The sequence below is a fragment of the Chaetodon auriga genome, chromosome 17 (assembly GCF_051107435.1).
Source record: "Chaetodon auriga isolate fChaAug3 chromosome 17, fChaAug3.hap1, whole genome shotgun sequence".
Classification (NCBI taxonomy): domain Eukaryota; kingdom Metazoa; phylum Chordata; class Actinopteri; order Chaetodontiformes; family Chaetodontidae; genus Chaetodon; species Chaetodon auriga.
In genome coordinates this window covers 19,801,961-19,820,381 of record NC_135090.1, presented here as the reverse complement: position 1 = coordinate 19,820,381, position 18,421 = coordinate 19,801,961, and the positions used below count along the sequence as shown (strand labels likewise).

Sequence of the window (18,421 nt, the reverse complement as noted above, 5' to 3'; positions counted from 1 at the left end):
TATGGACTTAGAGCCAAGAAGGTTGTCAGCTACTAGTTAGCCATTAAAGTGAATTATTGAGGAGAACTTCACACACATGCTCCTCATGTGTTGTAGTGCAGCTGTTTTAACAGAAGAGGGGGACAAACAGCGTTGAGCGGCAAGCTCCTGGTCTCTTTAATTGGCCCTTGGCTGTCACAGCTGAAGGTCATAAATCCAGCCATTATCTAGTCACCATATTTTCGGAACCACGAGATTGTAAACACCGTGTGGGCTGATTACGTGTGTTTTTAATGAATGCTCAGGGGAAATGATACTCCCGTTGTAAAAGTGAGTTGGAGTGATCTGCACTTTATAGTTATGGAGAGAAAACAAAGTGTGGGCAGTGCCAGGACAAATCAGAAGGGCAGCATTGTCCAAGAAATGCCTCAGTGTTGTTTCTTTTTGGGTTCGTGGAGTTTTTTTGTCCATCTGCATCTCCCATCTTTTTTCCCCACCGCCTATCAGCACCTGAGTTTGTTTTGAAAAGGAATGAATTCCTCACAGTTATAATAACAGGCATAGCTCTGTCTTATTCTGCGGTAATGCATGCTTTCATGCACTCTTCATTGCCAGCTCAAGGTTGGATCTGCCCCATAATGCCCTGGGGCTTCCATTCCTCTCCTTTCCCATCCAACTTTCATACCATCATCCCTCCATCATAAACCCCATCAGGACCTGCCAGCCAGATGATACGCAGTGTCGGTTAGCATTCCTGTCGTCAGTGGGACTGACATCGCATGCTGTCACTTGCACAGACGAACAGACGGGCAGAGTTTTTCGGGCTCAGGGTGGTGTTATCACAAATAGGCGGCTCCCCCTGTCTGTGAGGAGGGTGGGTGCGCCCTCAGGAGGAATGCATTGACATGCGTGCCTCTCACGGCAGGACTGTCATCGTAAAACTCGTATCAGCTCTCACTGCCGGGCTTTATCGCTGCATGTTATCAGTCAGAGGGAAAGAGAAATGTCCTCACCTTCCTGCACTCTGTGTACCTAACAGCATTTTGTTTATGATGGGTGATAGCTGCACTTTTTTTCCATCATATAATAAGTGTGTCTGCTATTTTGTTACCTACTGAACATTACAGTATACAAAATGTGGTTTTAAGTCAATAAATTAAAGTTAGTCTTGCTTCAGTGTCTGATTGCAGCATGACTTTTTGAAATCAGTGCAAATTAAGGATTTTGCATCTAGTCTTTGGGGAGCGGTGCAGCCGTACTGCGATGTTAAAAATGCAGTTCAGCAAGGAGAAACCAGCTGCACGTGAGTATTTTAAAATTGCAGTTCACAAGACTTTGAACCAACTTTTACTCACATTAAACTCCATTCTAGAGTTACTAAAGAATCTGTCAATTTTGATGTTAATTCTAGGATTAGAGTTTTAGCACACACACAGCCTATAAGGTTGAGTTTAGGTCTGGATGAATGTGTAGTATCAGCAGCTCCCATTTCTCAAGTCCCAACAAGCCCCCTCCCTTTGCAGGCATCCCAGAAATCTCTCCTTTACAGCCATATGTCAGCATCTGCACAGAAAATTGATGCTGTTGAGGGTGGAAGGTGTTGCAGGTATTCAGGTGCTGTGGGACGTGTGTGGAGTGTGGAGGTGGTAGATTTAGAGCACCTGAAAGTGTTGTCAGGGATTGTTTTTGCAGATGAACAGAGCATGTTTGAGGAGTTTTGTTGCATGAAAAAGATTCTCCTTTTCTTTCACCACGCACAGACACACTCTGCTCTGTCAATCCACACAGAGCCACAATAGCTGCTTTGTGTCTGGGATAATGTTCTCCAGAAATGTGGTTACTCTATTAAGAGTTTTCTGAAAGTCTTACTGCCTCTTTTGTGTTTTTTGTCCGTTCGAGTTACTGGCTCAACAGAAGCTTTGCTCAAGGTTGGAAATTCTTCTAAGGAAAATAATCCAAACCAAATGCTTCAGATACAGTAAAGGATTGGTCTCGCGGGTTGTTCTCATTAGAGATCTTAAATGCTTCTATTCTTCCTGCTGCTGGATTCTCTCCTGTAGACAACCCCCCCCCCCCCCCCCCCCCCCCCCAAGAAAAGCGCCCGCTGTCTCCCTCATGTACCGAAACAAAACCGTTGCCGCCAGTTTCTCCCTAATTGTGTCCTGATGGAGGAAGAGCGCTCATGCTCGAGGTTTTCTTGTGATTGTACCATGTCGAGAAATGGCTGATGTTGTTTCCACTGCCTGGCTCTGCTGCCTCCTGGCACGGTCTCCTCAGAAACAGGCTTTTCATTGAGGCTCCGTGTTGTTGTGTGGCACGTCCAGCCCCCGACCACACACCGGTGACTGCTAGCTTGCGTTCAGATGGGGTTAACGGGCTCCAGTGGACCGATCCGGACAGCCTGGGGTAAATGAGGGAATGCCCTCTTTTCTTTTCTGCACAGTCTTTTTGAACGTTCAGTCTCATGCAGTAGTTAGTTGGACACACGCTACATTTTTTGTGCTTTTGTGCTGTCTTCCACAGCAAGGTGAGCTCGGTCCAGGCCATGTTGAAATGTTTCAGCACATCATCTGTGGCTTATTCTGACATCTGACCTTTCTCTGACAATCAAAGTCAACTTTATTGTCAGTTTCACCACAAGCACAGGACACACAGAAGGGTCGAAATGTTGTTTCTCACAGTTTTAGTTAACTTTATTTTTCAGAATACTTTTGTTATTGTTGCAGGAACTACTGCGGGCGGTACATGCTCATAGTGAAATAGAGAGTCTTAAATAGTGTTTGTATTTGTTGTAATTCGTATTTTTGTTGAATTGTTTATCACTCAACAATAAAGCGTGTGGTAAAAATAAAGGCAACATAAAGTCACTGTGATGGACTTCACATTTTAAGGCCTCTTCAGTTAAGTGTAGTTGAGTATATGCAATTTGTAGTCAGTAGGACAAAACATGGAACAAAACCTCTTTGGTCTCTTTAGCAGTTTGCTGCTCATTGTTTCCAAAGTGACTAACAATTACTAAAATAAACTTGGAGACGGATGTTTCTTCACATCTGCATTTTGATTTAGATGTAGTCAGTGCAGTGGTCTCTTTTGGTGCTCAGTGAGGGTCTTTGGTGAGGTGTGGTTTGGTGGGTGTGACCGGGGTGTACATAACACCGCACATAGCAGCGCAGGGCCAGGAGGAGAACCATCCTTCTCTTTCCAAAGACCACTTTGTAGTGAGTGACAGCTTCTGACATTGCAGCCCGCGGGCAGGCATTTTGCAAGAGCTGGTGAAAAAGAAAAAAAAAAAGGAGCATAGAATGTCAGAGACAGCGAAGGGAGAAAGGAAGGAAAAAAAGGGAGTAAGACTTGTGTTCAGGAACTGAATCAGTGGCTTGAACACTCCCACTTAACTACAGGATCCCACACAGTGAAGCAGTGTTTCAGGCAATGAGAAGAAGTCTCATGAAGTAGACAGCATCGCCTCTCAATCTGCAGAGGTTCCCGTTTAGTTTTGGATCACTGACGTAGCTCCAGCACAGCGATGGAGCAGAGGTTCAGAAACTACTCCTCTGACAGCATGGGTAGTGACAGGGTCTTCGTAGAGGAGTCCTACTACCAGGGGAGGCTGAAGGCCACGGACCACAGGAAAGGTAGAGTTTGTCATCACCTGGACGCTGTTTCACTAGTTCTGGCTTTGAGATGTTTTCTGCAACTTAATTAATTTATTTAGAAATAGAACTTTAGACCAATTCAACCATTCATGTATATTGTGAAGAAATTTTTGTTGAAGGTCTAAAACTTTGGACATGCTGTTGTCGGTGGTGGTCTTCTGCCTCTCTTTTATCAAACAGACCACACCCCTTTGCGTGTCACAGCTTTTCCTCTTTTTATTGGTCAAATGTGCTGACACCCATTTTGAAACCCAAAGATGGACGAAGCAGTAAAGATTTCCTAAAAAATAAATAAATAAATAAATAAGGTGTAAGCAGTGTGTCCTAATGCAGCTGTCATGCATTTATTCGACATTCATTCAGCATTTGCCGATATCACGCAGCCATTCTGCCGTGAACAAACAATGATGCTCCTTCAGGAGATATCTCGCACCTCATCTTTTCCCCGAGGATGAAAGGAAACATCCGTCGCTCCGTTTTCAGCTCCAGGCTACAAAACGCAGCCGAGCAAACACATTATTTGTAAAGGGGATCAGCAGAGTTTGCTTTTCTGTACCTTGTAATTCTCTGGTTCGGGTTTTTGGATGTTAAGTGCAGCTTTCAGCCTCTGCCTGACGTTGATCCTTAGCATTGTATTAACGGCTTTAAGAAACAACAGTGTTCTTAGCAGCTGACATAACAGTTAACGTGTCGATTTGAAGGATCCTTTTTCTGTTTTCATCACACTCATTCAACCTGGATGCAGAGTCATGCGCTCATGATCAAATGGTATGATAGAAGTTTATTTCACTTCTCTGAAACCTAAAAGTCACAAGCGTGTTTGTGAGTCATCGACACGATGCCACTCTGAAATGGCCGTTGGCACCACGGGATGTCGTTTTCTTCGGTTTCTCTGTTCCCTTTTCATCTGATCGCTTCTGTTACGTGAGCTTTGATGTCTCAGATAACGTGATTGAGCTCTTTCCACAGCGTGACTGATATGAAAATCACTCTTTCCACTCTCTCATCAGATTTAAAAACGTGCAGCAGTAAGTGATGCTGTGTTGATTCCTGATCACTTTTTTTTTCAAAGACTTGTTTAGTTACGTCATGACTTTTCGTCACTGGTACAAGCTCTGCGGTGAAGAGGTGAAATCATTCTTTTGGCTGTTTTCCCTCCTCCGTCGCTGCATTGCTGATAAGATTTTTGGGGAAACATTGCTCAACATATGCAGTACCTGCTGGTATGTGAGAGCTCTGTGTGGGATAACCAGCCTGTGAAATCAAAACCAAAACAGCAACGACCGTGCAAGGTGGAACATGTTCCCATGGAGGTGCTAATCTGAGAGATGTCAGATGTAATTTACTCTTGTTTCACCTGACAAGTATAACACCCATCTTTCTTTGTTCTGATGGACTGATTTTAAAGCGCCTTAAGAGGGAGCGCAGTTACTTTCTTTGTCACCTCAAGCATCCTCTGCAGCCTCCATTGACGTCGCATGTTCAGCGCTCTGGTTTCTGGCTTTTAGGGGAGCACAAATATTCTGTATATCAGTCTGTAACTGTGGGAAAACAGTGCAACTGATGATTCCCTGTAGGGTCTTATCAGATGTGGGACCAGAACTGTGGTTTTGGATGTTTTAGCTCGTAAAATACAAATTATGTTTACTGCAAACCAGCTTCTAAAGCAGGCGGGTCCTGGAGTAAATCTTACAGGTTATAGGATGGCTGAGGATGAAAAAATATTTCATGACTTCTTCAACCTTAAATTATTTTTTTTTTGTAATGATTTGCTCAAGTTTCTGCTTTTTTCTTGTGTATTAGCAGTTAGTTTTACTCACGCAGGCCTTTAAAAAGTAATAAAATAAAGCTGAGTTGTAAAAGTTACCCTTTGGCTAACTGTTCCAAGCTGGTAGAAATATGAAGCCTGTGATGATCCTTTGAAGATGTCGCAGACCACAGACTTTGGGAATCACTGTAATTAAAACACACCAGCTTTATAGAATTCTATCAGGCAGCCATTGATTTCCATTCATTTAACCATGAGAGCAAATTCAGTTTGCAGAGGCTGGAGCTGTAAATTAATCTCAGTGAACGTTTGAAGTTGTGTTATTCTTGCATGGTAATCAGAAATTTTGATATTGGAGGCCATATAGCATCTTTTTTGAAACACGAAATGACCAAATTAAACAAGCCAAAAGTCTTGCAGTTGATGAAACTGAGCCTCTGATCTGTCCCTCCACAGATGAACGGGACCGAGTTCAGAAGAAGACCTTCACAAAATGGGTCAACAAGCACCTGATGAAGGTAAGATCCCACTTCAACGACACTTCAAACGGTCATAAAATGTTCGCTTTGGTTCATTGGGAGCATATTACTCAAGTTAACTACAGCCATCTTTAAATGACCCAAAGCTTGTTCTGTTTATCTCAAAGTCCAGCAGTTACTTTCATTTCCCACCTGGTTACAGTATCTTCAATTACACAAAGATATTCCCTTTGAAGACACTCGCTGCTGGAAAAAGATACCTGAGAGCACGAACAGATAAACTGGAAAACTGAATGCAAAGTAAAATCAGATTCGACGCCTCGCTTTGAAAAAGATGAAAAACATGACACAAATCGCTCCTCTGCACCATAAAATCCAACTCGCTCTTTGTGTTAAACTGCATGAGTCACGAACACCTGGCCTCGCTTTAGCTGGTGCTCGGGAACAGCGGCATCGTGGCCCGGGCTCGGTCAGGTTTCACATCTGGGCCCCAGACTCGCAGGGCGGCTTCTCAGGGCTCTGCAGGGGAACAGGAAGCTCCGGGGCTGAACGCCTACGCTGAATGTGGAGGCCAGGGACAGATATGTTTGCAGCCATGAAAGCGTTCTGACCCATGACCCTTTTAAAGAAAACGCTTCCTGCTGTATGTGTAATATTCAAGCCCCTGATCTCGGCAGGTGCAACATAAAGGGCTGCAGCTAAAGTGACAGTTAATTTCTGCATCAGTTAATTAGTGCTGAAGTGATCAGTCAATTGACAGATAATCAAGAGGCAAGTGTTTTGACAGTTGATTGATAATTTAAGTGATTTCATCAAGTGGAAAAGCAAAACATTCACTAGTTTCCAGCTTCTTAAATGTAAGGATTTGCTTTCTAATCATAATTAATTGCAAGTCTTTGGATTTTGTAGTTTTGGTTTGACAAAAAACAGCATTTTGAAGACATTTTGAAGACAGACTAGATAATCAAGTAATGAATTCACTAAATCGTCAAGAGATTAATCTGTTTCAGTCAAATTAATGTGTGATGCAGTCTACAACATGTCACAGATCGTAACAGATGCTTTAAGAAAGAGAGTTGAAGCTGGTATCAAAGAATATTTGGTGATTTTACTTAATAATTGTCTTTAAAATCAGCTGTCAGAAAGATAATAAATGTTCTGCTGACTCATTCAGCTCATCAGTGGGGAGGGATCTGTTGTCCACTTGCACTACAGCTAACTTGTAGTTTCAGTATTGATTAATTTGTGGATTGTTTTCTGGATTTTAGTCTATGAAATGTTAGAAAATAGCGATAAACAACCCAAAACTGAAGATGTTCAATTTAATATCATATATAATAAAGGAAACAGCAAATCTTTACATTTGAGAAGCTGGAACCAGAGAATATGTGAGTTGAAAATTTTGAAAAATTACTTAAGTTTTTCATCAATTATCAAAATAGCTGCAGATTCGTTTTCTGCCGATCGCCTAATTGATGAATTGACTAATTACTGCAGCTCCAGTCGTCATTAAAAGTACAGTGTGACAGATATGATCATAATTTTAGGTTAAAACATTCAAAAAATGAACTAATGTCTACGTATTGTGATGCAGAGATATTTACTGAAGCTAGCATGCTAACCAGCTAGCCCCGGCCTGTCCTGTCCTCGTAATACCACTTTCTACCTCAAAAGGTGATGGTCTGATAGTGTAGCTCAGGCCTCCACCCTGGTTAAGTTTCTGCAGGGAGATGAATATTCTTACATCTATTTTCTTTACACATTGTTCCTTTAAATATAACCAGAAGGCAGAATCATACACAGAAACATCAGTGACAAGGTTTCAGTGGTCAAAACGTTCACGTTTTTGGTCAGAATTTAAATAAAAATGAGTTTTCTTTCGTGTGAGAGGGAACATTTCTGTGAGACGCTGTACTTCAGTCCACCCCTGAATGCATTAAACTGCATTTACGCACTGCGGCCATGTCACTGATGATGCTCTCAGGGAGTGTTTTTAGTTAAAAGCACGGCGTAGCTCTACCTGAAGCATCTCTTGCCGCTGCTGAACCGACACGTTCAGGCTGACGACTCCTTGTTTTCACACGGGAACTCAAGTGTGTTAGACTGCGAGGAATGTGCGCCGTCCTCCATCTGCGTCCTGTGACACGAGATGACTCACAGGCTTTTGTCGTCAGTCCTTGTTTCTTTGTCGGAAAATCTCTCAGATTTGGGTCCAAAAGACCGAGGCGGGTCGGCGATCTGGCTGCCCCCGGGCAGTTTGGACTCGTGGTCACAACAGAGTCATGGGATTAAAGTAGGGAGCCAGCCATCTTTGTGGTCAGATGGCTCAAAAGTGCCATCTACTGTTGCGCGTCTTACATCGGAGAATGAAAACCAGACATTATTCTTAAGTTTTATGTATCCCACTGCAATCATGAGATTTCCATTCTTAAATAAACACAGAAAAATCAAATGGTTAAAAACAGAAAACAACCAGCTGTCTTCATCCCTCGAATCAAACCAGCGTCTGCGTGTTTGTCTTCTGTTCTTCTTTTCCCTCACGAGTCCCTGCAGTTTTATATCTTCTCTCATCAAACTGTTTCTTCTTCCCGTCCTTCATCCTGTCCTCCATCCTTTCCCATCAGCACTGGAAGGCAGAGGTAGGTGCTGTCTGTGAGCAGAGTGGACGCACATTCATCCCTGCCTGCATGCTTGCCTCTTCTCACTCCACCTCTCCTCACCTGAGCTCCTTCGCTGCTGACGTCTGACCTTTGTTCCATTCATTTTAACACCTGGACTCTATATTAACAGCTGTCTAAGCCTTTTCTGCAGTGCAACGTGTCTTAATATGTTATGTAATTTAGTTTACAACACCAAAAACTATCTAAATTATCAATAAAGTTTATGAGGTTTTTCATAGTTCCCATATCATTCCTATTGGTTAGAACATATTGCTGCGTGTAGAGGTCACATCAGCGTCATTACGTCCAAGAGGATGATGGGAAATAAGACATCAAATGATCAAAGAGGTTTTTCAGAGAGGAAAATAAATGCAGAAATTAGAATTATTACCTAATCATTCCATTAAAAAAGTGTTTTTTGTAGGCTTTTTCTATACAATGAGGGACTCGCTTTGTTAGATAATCTGGTTAAACCGGGTGTTTGTCATCTGATCATTTATCTACATGCCAGCGTTGATCTAGTGTGTCAAACAATACTTTGCCCAATAGGAATGATGACCAAAACTATGAAAAGAAGACTGAGGTTTCAAAACAAAGAACGTATTTTTAAAAGAACCCCAAAATGTGGACCCAGTTGCCGCTGCTGACCTCCAGTCTCTCATCGTCCTGTCCTCCCCTTTAAGTTGCTTTATTTGTTTTTAGGTGACATTAAAGGATTTAGTCAAATGTGTTTGTGCTGAGTGTGAATTTCTTTCTGTTGGTGTCGAGCTGGTCAGCAGTTCCAGTTTGTCTCATGTGTGAACGCTGAAGCAGTGCTTCACCACCGAAGCTGATGTGATGGGACACTGAACCGATCAGTAATACATATCGCTGAAAAACGTGTCCTCTCCTCTGTCCTCAGGCCCAGAGACACATCACTGACCTCTACGAGGACCTCAGAGATGGACACAACCTCATCTCCCTGCTGGAGGTGCTCTCCGGAGAGACACTGGTGAGCCCCGGTGACCTTTGACCTTCAGATATTAGGACATCGGCTTCTGCTGTAACCCCCTGTCCCGTCCAGACCTTTCTTACTGTCCCCGCTCATCTGTCCCGCGGACTTAATTTGCCATCATATATGTGTTCTATTGTCCAGTCGACTCACTGTAAGCTGACCTGCTCTGAATGTTAAGTCAAACATCACTCTGGTGGGTTTCTTGTCTCCGCTCTCGCATGTGTTGACTTTGATTCCTTCGAGGTTTTGGACATTTCGAACATGCTGAGGTTATGCGCACTCTTTTCCTTTACTTATCTTAAGACTGTTTTTTTTGGGAACACACCTTTTAAAACACTAATTTTCATTCTTTGCTTCCATCTCGTAACCTTTCTGCACTGACTTGTTTGACCCCTGGTTTTTCCTTTCTCTAATTCCTGTCTGCTGACCTTTGCCCTGACCTTTCCCCCTTTGCCTCTGCCTTCCTCTCTCGCGATGCTCTTGCTGTGGTAGCCGAGGGAACGTGACGTTGTGAGGAACGTGCGGTTGGTGAGTGGCGCCTGGACTGTGGCTGGCCGCCTCCTCGGGCGTGGCATGTGTCACCACCCCAGGGGGCTTCTGGGTTGTGCATGATGACAGTCACACTCCCTGTATTGTCCCTTTTCTGTATCAACATCGTCCTCTTCCATTTTATCAGTGAGCGAACGGGTTCAGGCGTCATGTCAGGAGATAAGAGAGTGAACTTAACATTAAAATTTCAGAAACCCCTCAGACCTTCAGGCAGGCTGAACCAGATGTTTGAGGCATAATTAAACAATTTAACAAAAGCTGCCTCTCCGGGCCTTTTAGGTCTGGCCTTAAGAACTGGTCTTAAACGTGTCACACAGATAGGACGGGGACAAGCCAATCAGTGATTTAAAAACCAATAAAAGAATTTTAAAATGAATTCTGTGACAGACAGGAAACCAGGTTCCATGTGTGCATGGAAATCAATCTGTAGTTTTATTATGTTTTATTATGAGGCTGCAGCTTCTAAAAATACAAACTACAGCTCTGATCCTTTAAGTCTGTCAGATTTAGGGTTCAGGTGTCGGGTTCCCTCACTGTGCTGAAAGCAAAGGCCACAGTTTCATCACTGCAAGCCGACATGATGACTAATGCAGCAAAGCTTCATACTGGCTTAAAGCTTGAAATGTGGAGCACCAGTGCATGTCATGGCCATCACTCCTGGGGTAACTCTCCTGTGCAGGTTTAGAAATTGTGGATGCTGCTCGATTCTGCTCGATTGGACTGCGATAACATCTCGGGACTAGTACTACCGCGGGACCTCTACTAGTTTGCAGTAATTGCTGAGGTCATCTGTGACCTTAATTAATATTATTGCAAGTTTTTTTGCTTTCTTTTTTCTACCTCTGTCCCCATCGAAACATGAAGAGGCTGCGTTGGCAATTTGAAATGAAAGTTTTGACAGCATTTTGGTGCAAATTCAAGAGGCTGCTCTTACTGTTCAGGAGTTGGATGTTACGCAGAGCCCTGGCATCGTACTCAGGGGATAATGTCAGTAATTTCGGGTAAAATACTTTGCTTATCCCGCTGCACAAAACACATGAGATCTGCTGGTAATGCTAGTCCCGTGAGAACAGGGCTGAAGACAGTAAAAGAAGTAAAAGGTGCCAGAAAAAGATGAGTGTAGGTGTCAGAGAAAGTGAGGATTGTGACTGCTGAGTGGGGGAATCACTGAGATCGTGTATCATTCATTCTCATGCTTTCACCTGCAGACATCCTGGCTGGTTTGTTAATGCATTTCAGGGTCATTCTGCTGGTCAGACCTGGCGAAGGTCTGGCCAAACGCTTCGATCACAGCCACGCCGAATTTGAATCACGCTTCAAATTTGCTCATTCAGTCTTTTCCATGACTGCAATGATTCTTGAGACAGTAGAATAGATCTTTGTTCTGAACACAAAAGGTGGACACTGACACTTGTTGCTCAGTCATGGGGCTGTTTGTTGGTCATTCACACTTCATGCGTTGCCTCCTCCTGATGTTTGATGTCCTCTCGTCTCTTACAGCCGCGGGAGAAAGGCCGGATGCGCTTCCACAAGCTGCAGAATGTACAGATCGCTTTGGACTTTCTCAAACACAGACAGGTTTGTAAATAATGACATTTTTAATATATCACAGGTCAAACCAGCTATTTACAGTCATTGGTATCCATGCTTTTCTCAGGTCAAACTGGTCAACATCAGGAATGATGACATCGCAGATGGAAACCCCAAGCTGACCCTGGGGCTGATATGGACCATCATCCTTCACTTCCAGGTATTGTAGGACACCTTTAAAGGCTAATTTTGCTAAACTAAACTAGGAGATTTGGAGCAGCTGAATCACATTTCCTGAATGTGGTTTTTAGCTTTTAAACTGCACGTTGGTTAATTGCATAAGAACAGATTCCTCCATTGTGTGAGTAACATGCGTTTCATACAGTTTGAGCACGTTGTGATTAGTTTGCTTCCGCTGCACGGTAAGAAAAACCCGAGTGCTGTTCCCTCTTTGGACTTCAATCATCGGCCTCAGGCTGGTGTTGACACAGCAGTTACAGTACAGCACAGTCCAGCAGCCAATCATTTCCAAATGGACTTTATTGGACATTTGGCACTGCCTAGGCTCTTATACACAACTACCACCGCTCCTGCTGTCCTTGAGTGCACAAAGACTAAACACTGAGAAAAGCCATTCATTCATTTTTAAAGAAGGAGGTTCACGTGTATTTCAGAGCCTCTTTTACTCTACTCTGTCGTCCTGTGCAGCTCTATAATTCGCCGGTAAATCTTCGTTCAAACAGGGGATCCTCATTCTCAGACATAAACAGCTCAAACCGCCAAAGGCCACGCTGGAGGAAAGCGTTCGTCAGAGGGCAGATGTGTCTCTGATGAGGAGGAGGAAAGTTTGGTTGTTCTTTGGGAGACGGTTTGGTAGATTTTTTTCAAAAAAGAGTGGGAGGACATGAAGATTCCTCGATGCTATTATGGGTATGATGGTTATGTTGGGATGTGGATGTGGGATCGTTTTCCCCGTCCCGTGTGACTCAGTGATTCCCTTGAGAAAGCTGGCTGGAGTCGTGGGCGCGACAGCTCAGGACTCAGAAACCACTGAAGTGCAGCGGAAGAGAGAGCAGCCATGTTTTAAAAGTTAAGTGTTTTCTCGTACCTGACTGAACAAAAAATGAATATAATGAGGTGATAAAACAAAAGACCTCCATGTCGATGCACTTAGTCATCAGTCAGCTATTATTTCTTCAAAACCAACCCATAATCTCTTTGTTTTGGCACATGCTAGTCATCACAAACAATAGTGAGCTTCCTGTGGGCTCCCCGGGTGCAGCTCACATTTTACTAATGCACAGGTGACCAGTATGAATAATGGGCCTCCTTCGTGACAGAGGGGGAGTCGGGATCCTCTCAGCACTCTTAAAAAGAGGCTGCGAGGGCGGAGGTCCTGTTTCCATTCAGCTTCTGAGTCACTTTTTGCCCACGTCCACACTGCAGCACCGGGGTTTCCCTTCTGGAGGGAAAATAGCAGAAGGAAGAGACACCTTCTTTTTTCCCTTCTCCACCCTTTCCTGCTAAAAAAAAAAAGAGCCTGTAAGTGAAATTGTTAGTTCTGCTGTGACTCATCATCATACCAAAAAACACTGAAAATAGTCTGTTGTGGTAATAAAGCCGCACTTGTTCCAGTAAGAGACGATGAAATTTATCAGGATTGGAAGTGCAAGCTCCCCTTCATGCATAATGTGCAGCTAATGTACAGAAGGTTTGCCTACTTTTGCACGTTTTTTCTGCTTATTTCTGGATAAAAATGTCCAAGTGGTGACACACAGACAACAGATACTCAAATAGAAGGTGCAGATACTTGGTTGGAGCCCGGAGCAGGTGAAGTTTTCTGCATCAGGAAAAGTCGAATAGTCAAAGTTAAACAAACAAACAAAAAAACAGTAAATTTCAAAGGTTTCCTGTGATTGTTACAACCTTTTACAACGTGTGCAGGTTTTGTGGAGAGCCCCACCCGGCTGGTACGTCAAGCAGACCAAAACAAACACCAAAGACTTTTCATAAGTACAGTTTGTCCCTCTGATTATAGATATGGCACAGACAGCAACTACTGGCTGATGGATTAGTGCGAAATAGCCACAGTGACTCAACCAGCTGCAAAATCAAATTGTAAAATTCATGTTAAGTCCCTCAGCATCAACACAACACACCTTAAAGGACATCTGCTCTGATTGAAGCTGTGGTTTAATTCGCAGTCTGTCTTCTTTCATGCAGAAGAATGAACTGCTGAGGGATTTTCTTGTTGTGTGTTCTTGTGACTCATAGCTTTGCCTCGCCGCTCTTAAAAAAGAGGAATTTGCCTGTGGAGCTTCTGCAGCACAGTCCAGCACTCATTTACAGAGTGTTTATGGAGAACTTTAGTTTGGAACCTACAGTATAACTTTGTAAGATCGGTGACTCATAGACGCTTTAACTTATAATTTCTGTTTTGCTCGCATATAATCACAAAGCTTTTGCGTTTCTCTCCAAAACAGTGAGTTTAATGGATTTCATGCGCCCTTCAAGAAGTGAAAGTGGTGGTTGTTAGCCGAGGTTGTGTGACTCATCTCAAGTCTGGAAGAAATCAGTGGGCAAACTGGAAATTTTTTCCTGAACTTCGACCAACACTTCAATCATATTCAGTACAGAAATATCAAAGGAAACGCTTTTTAACCATGAACACTAAATACAGCAGCAGTTAGAGCTTTACACATGATGGTCAGGAGAAATCTTTACCCTTTTCTTGAAATTCTTAAATGACTGTGTTGTTATCAGAAATTATAAGCACATTAACGCCCTGAACAGCTAAAATGAGCTAGGTGATCATGGATTTTTATGCCTCTGCACCGGCGACAGCTGTGGTTGTAGGTGTGATGTTTTCAGGATGTCCGTCTGTCCCAGAGCCACCTTGTGCAATTTGTAGCATCTTTGCAGCAACACCCAAGGTTGGCAGAGGCATGCAATGGCGAGGCGGTGTTCCTGGTTAACTAAGAAATGAAATGGAAGTAAGTTTGCTGTCTTCTCACTCTGCACCCGATGCTGACGAGCTGCGCCGTCTCCTCCTCCAGATCTCAGACATTCAGGTGAACGGCCAGTCGGACGACATGACGGCCAAAGAGAAGCTGCTGCTTTGGTCTCAGAGGATGGTGGAGGGATACCAGGGCCTGCGCTGCGACAACTTCACCACCAGCTGGAGGGATGGCAAGCTCTTCAACGCCATCATACACAAACACAGGTGAGACGCTGATCCTCGGCAGATCAAGGTCACAGCACGGCCTGCTGAAACACTTTCGGCTCAGAAATGCTTGCCTGGACTTGGGATGCCTTTAACACCTCAGGACATACATTTCACTCATACTTAAAGGTCTTTTCTGTGACCTTTTTCATATTTCATGTTACTGTGTCATTTTGTATTTATTACAATGCGTTCAGAGCCAGGAACGCCGAATTAAGTCAGAGCAGCATACTTAGCAAGTTAGGACAGAAGTTGTTGTCTGGAAGTCAGACAGATGAGTATCAACATAGTCACACTTGAACTCTCCAGTTCATTCATTTCTGACCAGAAATCTCCCTTTTTAACTCCATTTAATATTCATAAGCAGCATATAAAGGGCTGATAGAGCACAAGCAAGTTATAAAGAGACTTTTCTGTTTTATTAATGTGTCGTCTACAACCAGAACATCTCCTGTGAACACTCTTCCATCACATGTACAGGTAATTATTCTGCATCCCATTAAAAAAGGAGTTCAGTAAATTTCCAACACTCTGCACGCACAGTCGCCCATCATGCAGCCCACACGACTGCCAACACTAATGTTTTATCTGAGCCCCGTTAGTTCCTGTCATTGCCCTTAAATTCCTGTCAATTCCCATGGAAAACTTTCACCTTGAACATTAACAGAATTTTGAAACAATATCGAGGACACTACAGCGTTATGAACATATTTATGAAGTGTTTATGTGCTGCTTGCAAATGATGAAGTATTACCAAGCTGTTTCTGAGTGTTCAAAGCCAGCTGTGGTCAGTTTGAATGTATGCTGCTTTCAGTCACTGTGGGAAAACTGTGTCAAGCTTCCTAAACTTGTCCTGCAGCGTGTAGTCTGTTTCTCTGCCGTCCATCTGTTCCAAACATTTGCAGGTGCATCAAAGTAAGAAAAAATGCACTGCAGCTCTGATAATATCAGTTTATTTATCCAGATTTGGACAAAAATATGACTGTTCTGAACCTTCTGAGGAGCACAAATCAGCAGTACAAACAGATTTTGCTGCAGGAGGTCTTTGAAAAGTTTGCTTTCCTACTTTTTCTTGCTGTGAAAACTTTGTAACTCACATGAATCCTCCTCAGCCCTAACAGCCATCTTTCAAGCCTGCTGGAGACGCCCGTTTTGTACTCCAACCATATATTTTGGGTGGAGTACCACTTTAAGCTTGGAGAGAAAAAAAACGAGCCCTGCAGGAATCGCTCACTGCACGACATAAAAATAACATGTAGAACCTGAGTTGGCATCATTCTGTGTGAAAAGCCAGAGCGTTTTCTTTGAAGGAGTGGGTGTATCACGCTAATCTGAGAAATGGTTGCCCTGGAGGTGTGCGCACTGGAGCCTCGGCAGGTCATAGCAAAACACAGGTACGCTCTCCGCTCTGCCACAGATCGCTCCTCGGAGGAGGAAGAGCAGGATGTGCAGCCGCAATGATCGACTGAAAGAAGAAGAGATCTGGATATAATCAGGGATCACCGGTGGACTTGAGCCAGGATGAAATCCACCTCAAAGCTGCTGTAGATTTGATTTTCTTTTAAAAACAAAACTTTCAACCTCACTCACTTGGAAACATTCGGTGTTGTGAACTTGACCGTCGCTACAATGTTGAACCTGAATAGGAAGTTTCACTCGAGAAAGAGGCGTCTGAACAGCGCCTCCAGCAGCACCGCCGGCTCGGTCAGCGACCTGGAGGACCGGGTGGTCATGCTGTGCGAGGACATCCCCGTCGAGAACTCGTTTGACTCGGGCCGGGGCTCCAACAGCATCGGGGCGCGCTCCAGCCGAGGCTCCCAGAGCGAGGAGCACGAAACGGGATCAGAGCCTCACATCATCCACCTGAGCAGGGACAGACGGTCCTACAGACAAGCCTGCTATGTGGAGAAAGAACCACGCCGGCCACACAAAGAATACTACATCCAAAGAGTTGTGCAAGTGTACGAATATTTGTTTCCTTTCATGTTTTGGAAAAGCTTTCTCACACGTGCCGAATTTACTCTGCATTCTGTGTCCTGAACGTATCCTTGTCTTTGGTGTTTGTGGTCCTCAGATGCTCTGTGCTTGTGCCTACATGTTATTAGCCGGCATTTATCTTCCTGGCAAAGTGCACTGAAATGCTATGTGTCTGTCTTCTTTGTGTATAAAATGATGGGGGAATTTTAAGCCCCTCTAGCAGCGAGGACTCTTGTTTTTTCTTGCCCTTTCTGCTATCAAACGCACTACGCTCGATCAAACTGCCTCCGGCAACATGTGAAATATGCGTTTTTTTTTTTAACCTGGCAGCTGTCCACTCAATTATGGCTGGCAGGTAAAAAAGTCAAAGCAACAGCAAAAACCTAGATGTGAGAAGGTAATTAATGACTTTCTTTCACAGTGGCGATTTCAGCTGTCAGACATGATTTAAGAGAAGTCTTGACTGACAGTAATAAGTGTCATTTCCGCCCATTTCTCACCGTTCTCCCTCTGTCCTCCTCAGGCCCACTCTGATTGACATGAGTCAGGTGTACCGACAGAGCAACCAGGAGAATCTGGAGCAGGCCTTCTCCGTGGCAGAGAGAGACCTGGGCGTCACCAGACTGCTGGACCCCGAGGGTGAGACAAGTCACATGGGACCATTTGACATGTTCATCACTTTGAACTCTGCTCAGGCAGTAGACTGTAGAAATACAGCAGAAATAATATATAAGCACATTAAAAAATATGGAATATTGCATTAGAAATTTGCACGGATGCAGTAGATGTTAGCAAATGTTAAACATAAATAACGCAGTAGTGCAAAACAGTAGGTTTGTGCATTGAGATTGTGCACATTCACGTAAGAGTTATTCAGCATAATTTGTTAGTTATAGTGGAGTTCAGTGAAGGAGGTCGAGGCAGCACAGGCGTAGCTTTAGGTGTCATTTTCAGTTTAATGTCTATCAGTACACTCGTCTTTCCTCTTGGACTTCATTTCTTTTAACCTTTTTCTCTGCTCTCTGTACAGACGTGGATGTGCCTCATCCAGATGAGAAATCCATCATCACATACGTCTCCTCCCTGTACGACGTCATGCCCAGGGTGCCAGACGTTCAGGATGGTGTCAAAGCCAATGTGAGTCCTCCTCCTCCTCCTCCTCCTCATCCATTAGCATTTCAGTCGAGGCCTGAATAGTCACCTTGATACTCTGCACAGTCGTGGTAGCGTCCGAGGTGATCACAGCTGACTTGAACTTGAGCATGTTTGCGTCTGTGCTTCAGGAGCTGGAGCTGCGTTGGCAGGAGTATTATGAGCTGGTCACCATGCTGCTGCAGTGGATCAGACACCACATCCTCGTCTTTGAGGAGAGGAAGTTCCCCACCAGCTATGAGGAGATCGAGGTGAGCGGATCGGGGTCCTCAACATAAAGTGTTTTGGAGAATAATGACGAAATGACGATCAGTTTATTCACGCCTTCTCTGATCTGCAGGTTCTTTGGCGTCAGTTCCTGAAGTTTAAGGAAACGGAGCTTCCTGCGAAAGAGGCCGACAAGAACCGTTCCAAGCACATCTTCAAGTCCTTTGAGGTGAGTCTCCTCAGCAGC

General features: G+C 43.9%; 1 protein-coding gene across 21 annotated transcripts in view; it reads left to right on the top strand.

The window, feature by feature from the left end:
• Positions 1-18,421, top strand: part of pleca (plectin a) — a 94,041-nt gene that overhangs the window by 53,746 nt on the left and 21,874 nt on the right. For 6 of the 21 annotated variants that reach the window (XM_076753935.1, XM_076753928.1, XM_076753930.1 and 3 more), the window contains 11 exons: positions 5,860-5,921; positions 8,507-8,521; positions 9,444-9,533; positions 10,029-10,064; positions 11,586-11,663; positions 11,743-11,835; positions 14,672-14,838; positions 17,339-17,454; positions 17,846-17,952; positions 18,099-18,218; positions 18,308-18,403. In XM_076753935.1, the coding sequence (XP_076610050.1) occupies positions 5,860-5,921; positions 8,507-8,521; positions 9,444-9,533; positions 10,029-10,064; positions 11,586-11,663; positions 11,743-11,835; positions 14,672-14,838; positions 17,339-17,454; positions 17,846-17,952; positions 18,099-18,218; positions 18,308-18,403 (980 nt within the window). Of the gene's footprint in view, positions 1-3,433; positions 3,615-5,859; positions 5,922-8,506; positions 8,522-9,443; positions 9,534-10,028; positions 10,065-11,585; positions 11,664-11,742; positions 11,836-14,671; positions 14,839-17,338; positions 17,455-17,845; positions 17,953-18,098; positions 18,219-18,307; positions 18,404-18,421 lie in introns of those variants that run through there. The other 15 variants (XM_076753936.1, XM_076753929.1, XM_076753942.1 and 12 more) reach the window with 4 other exon arrangements.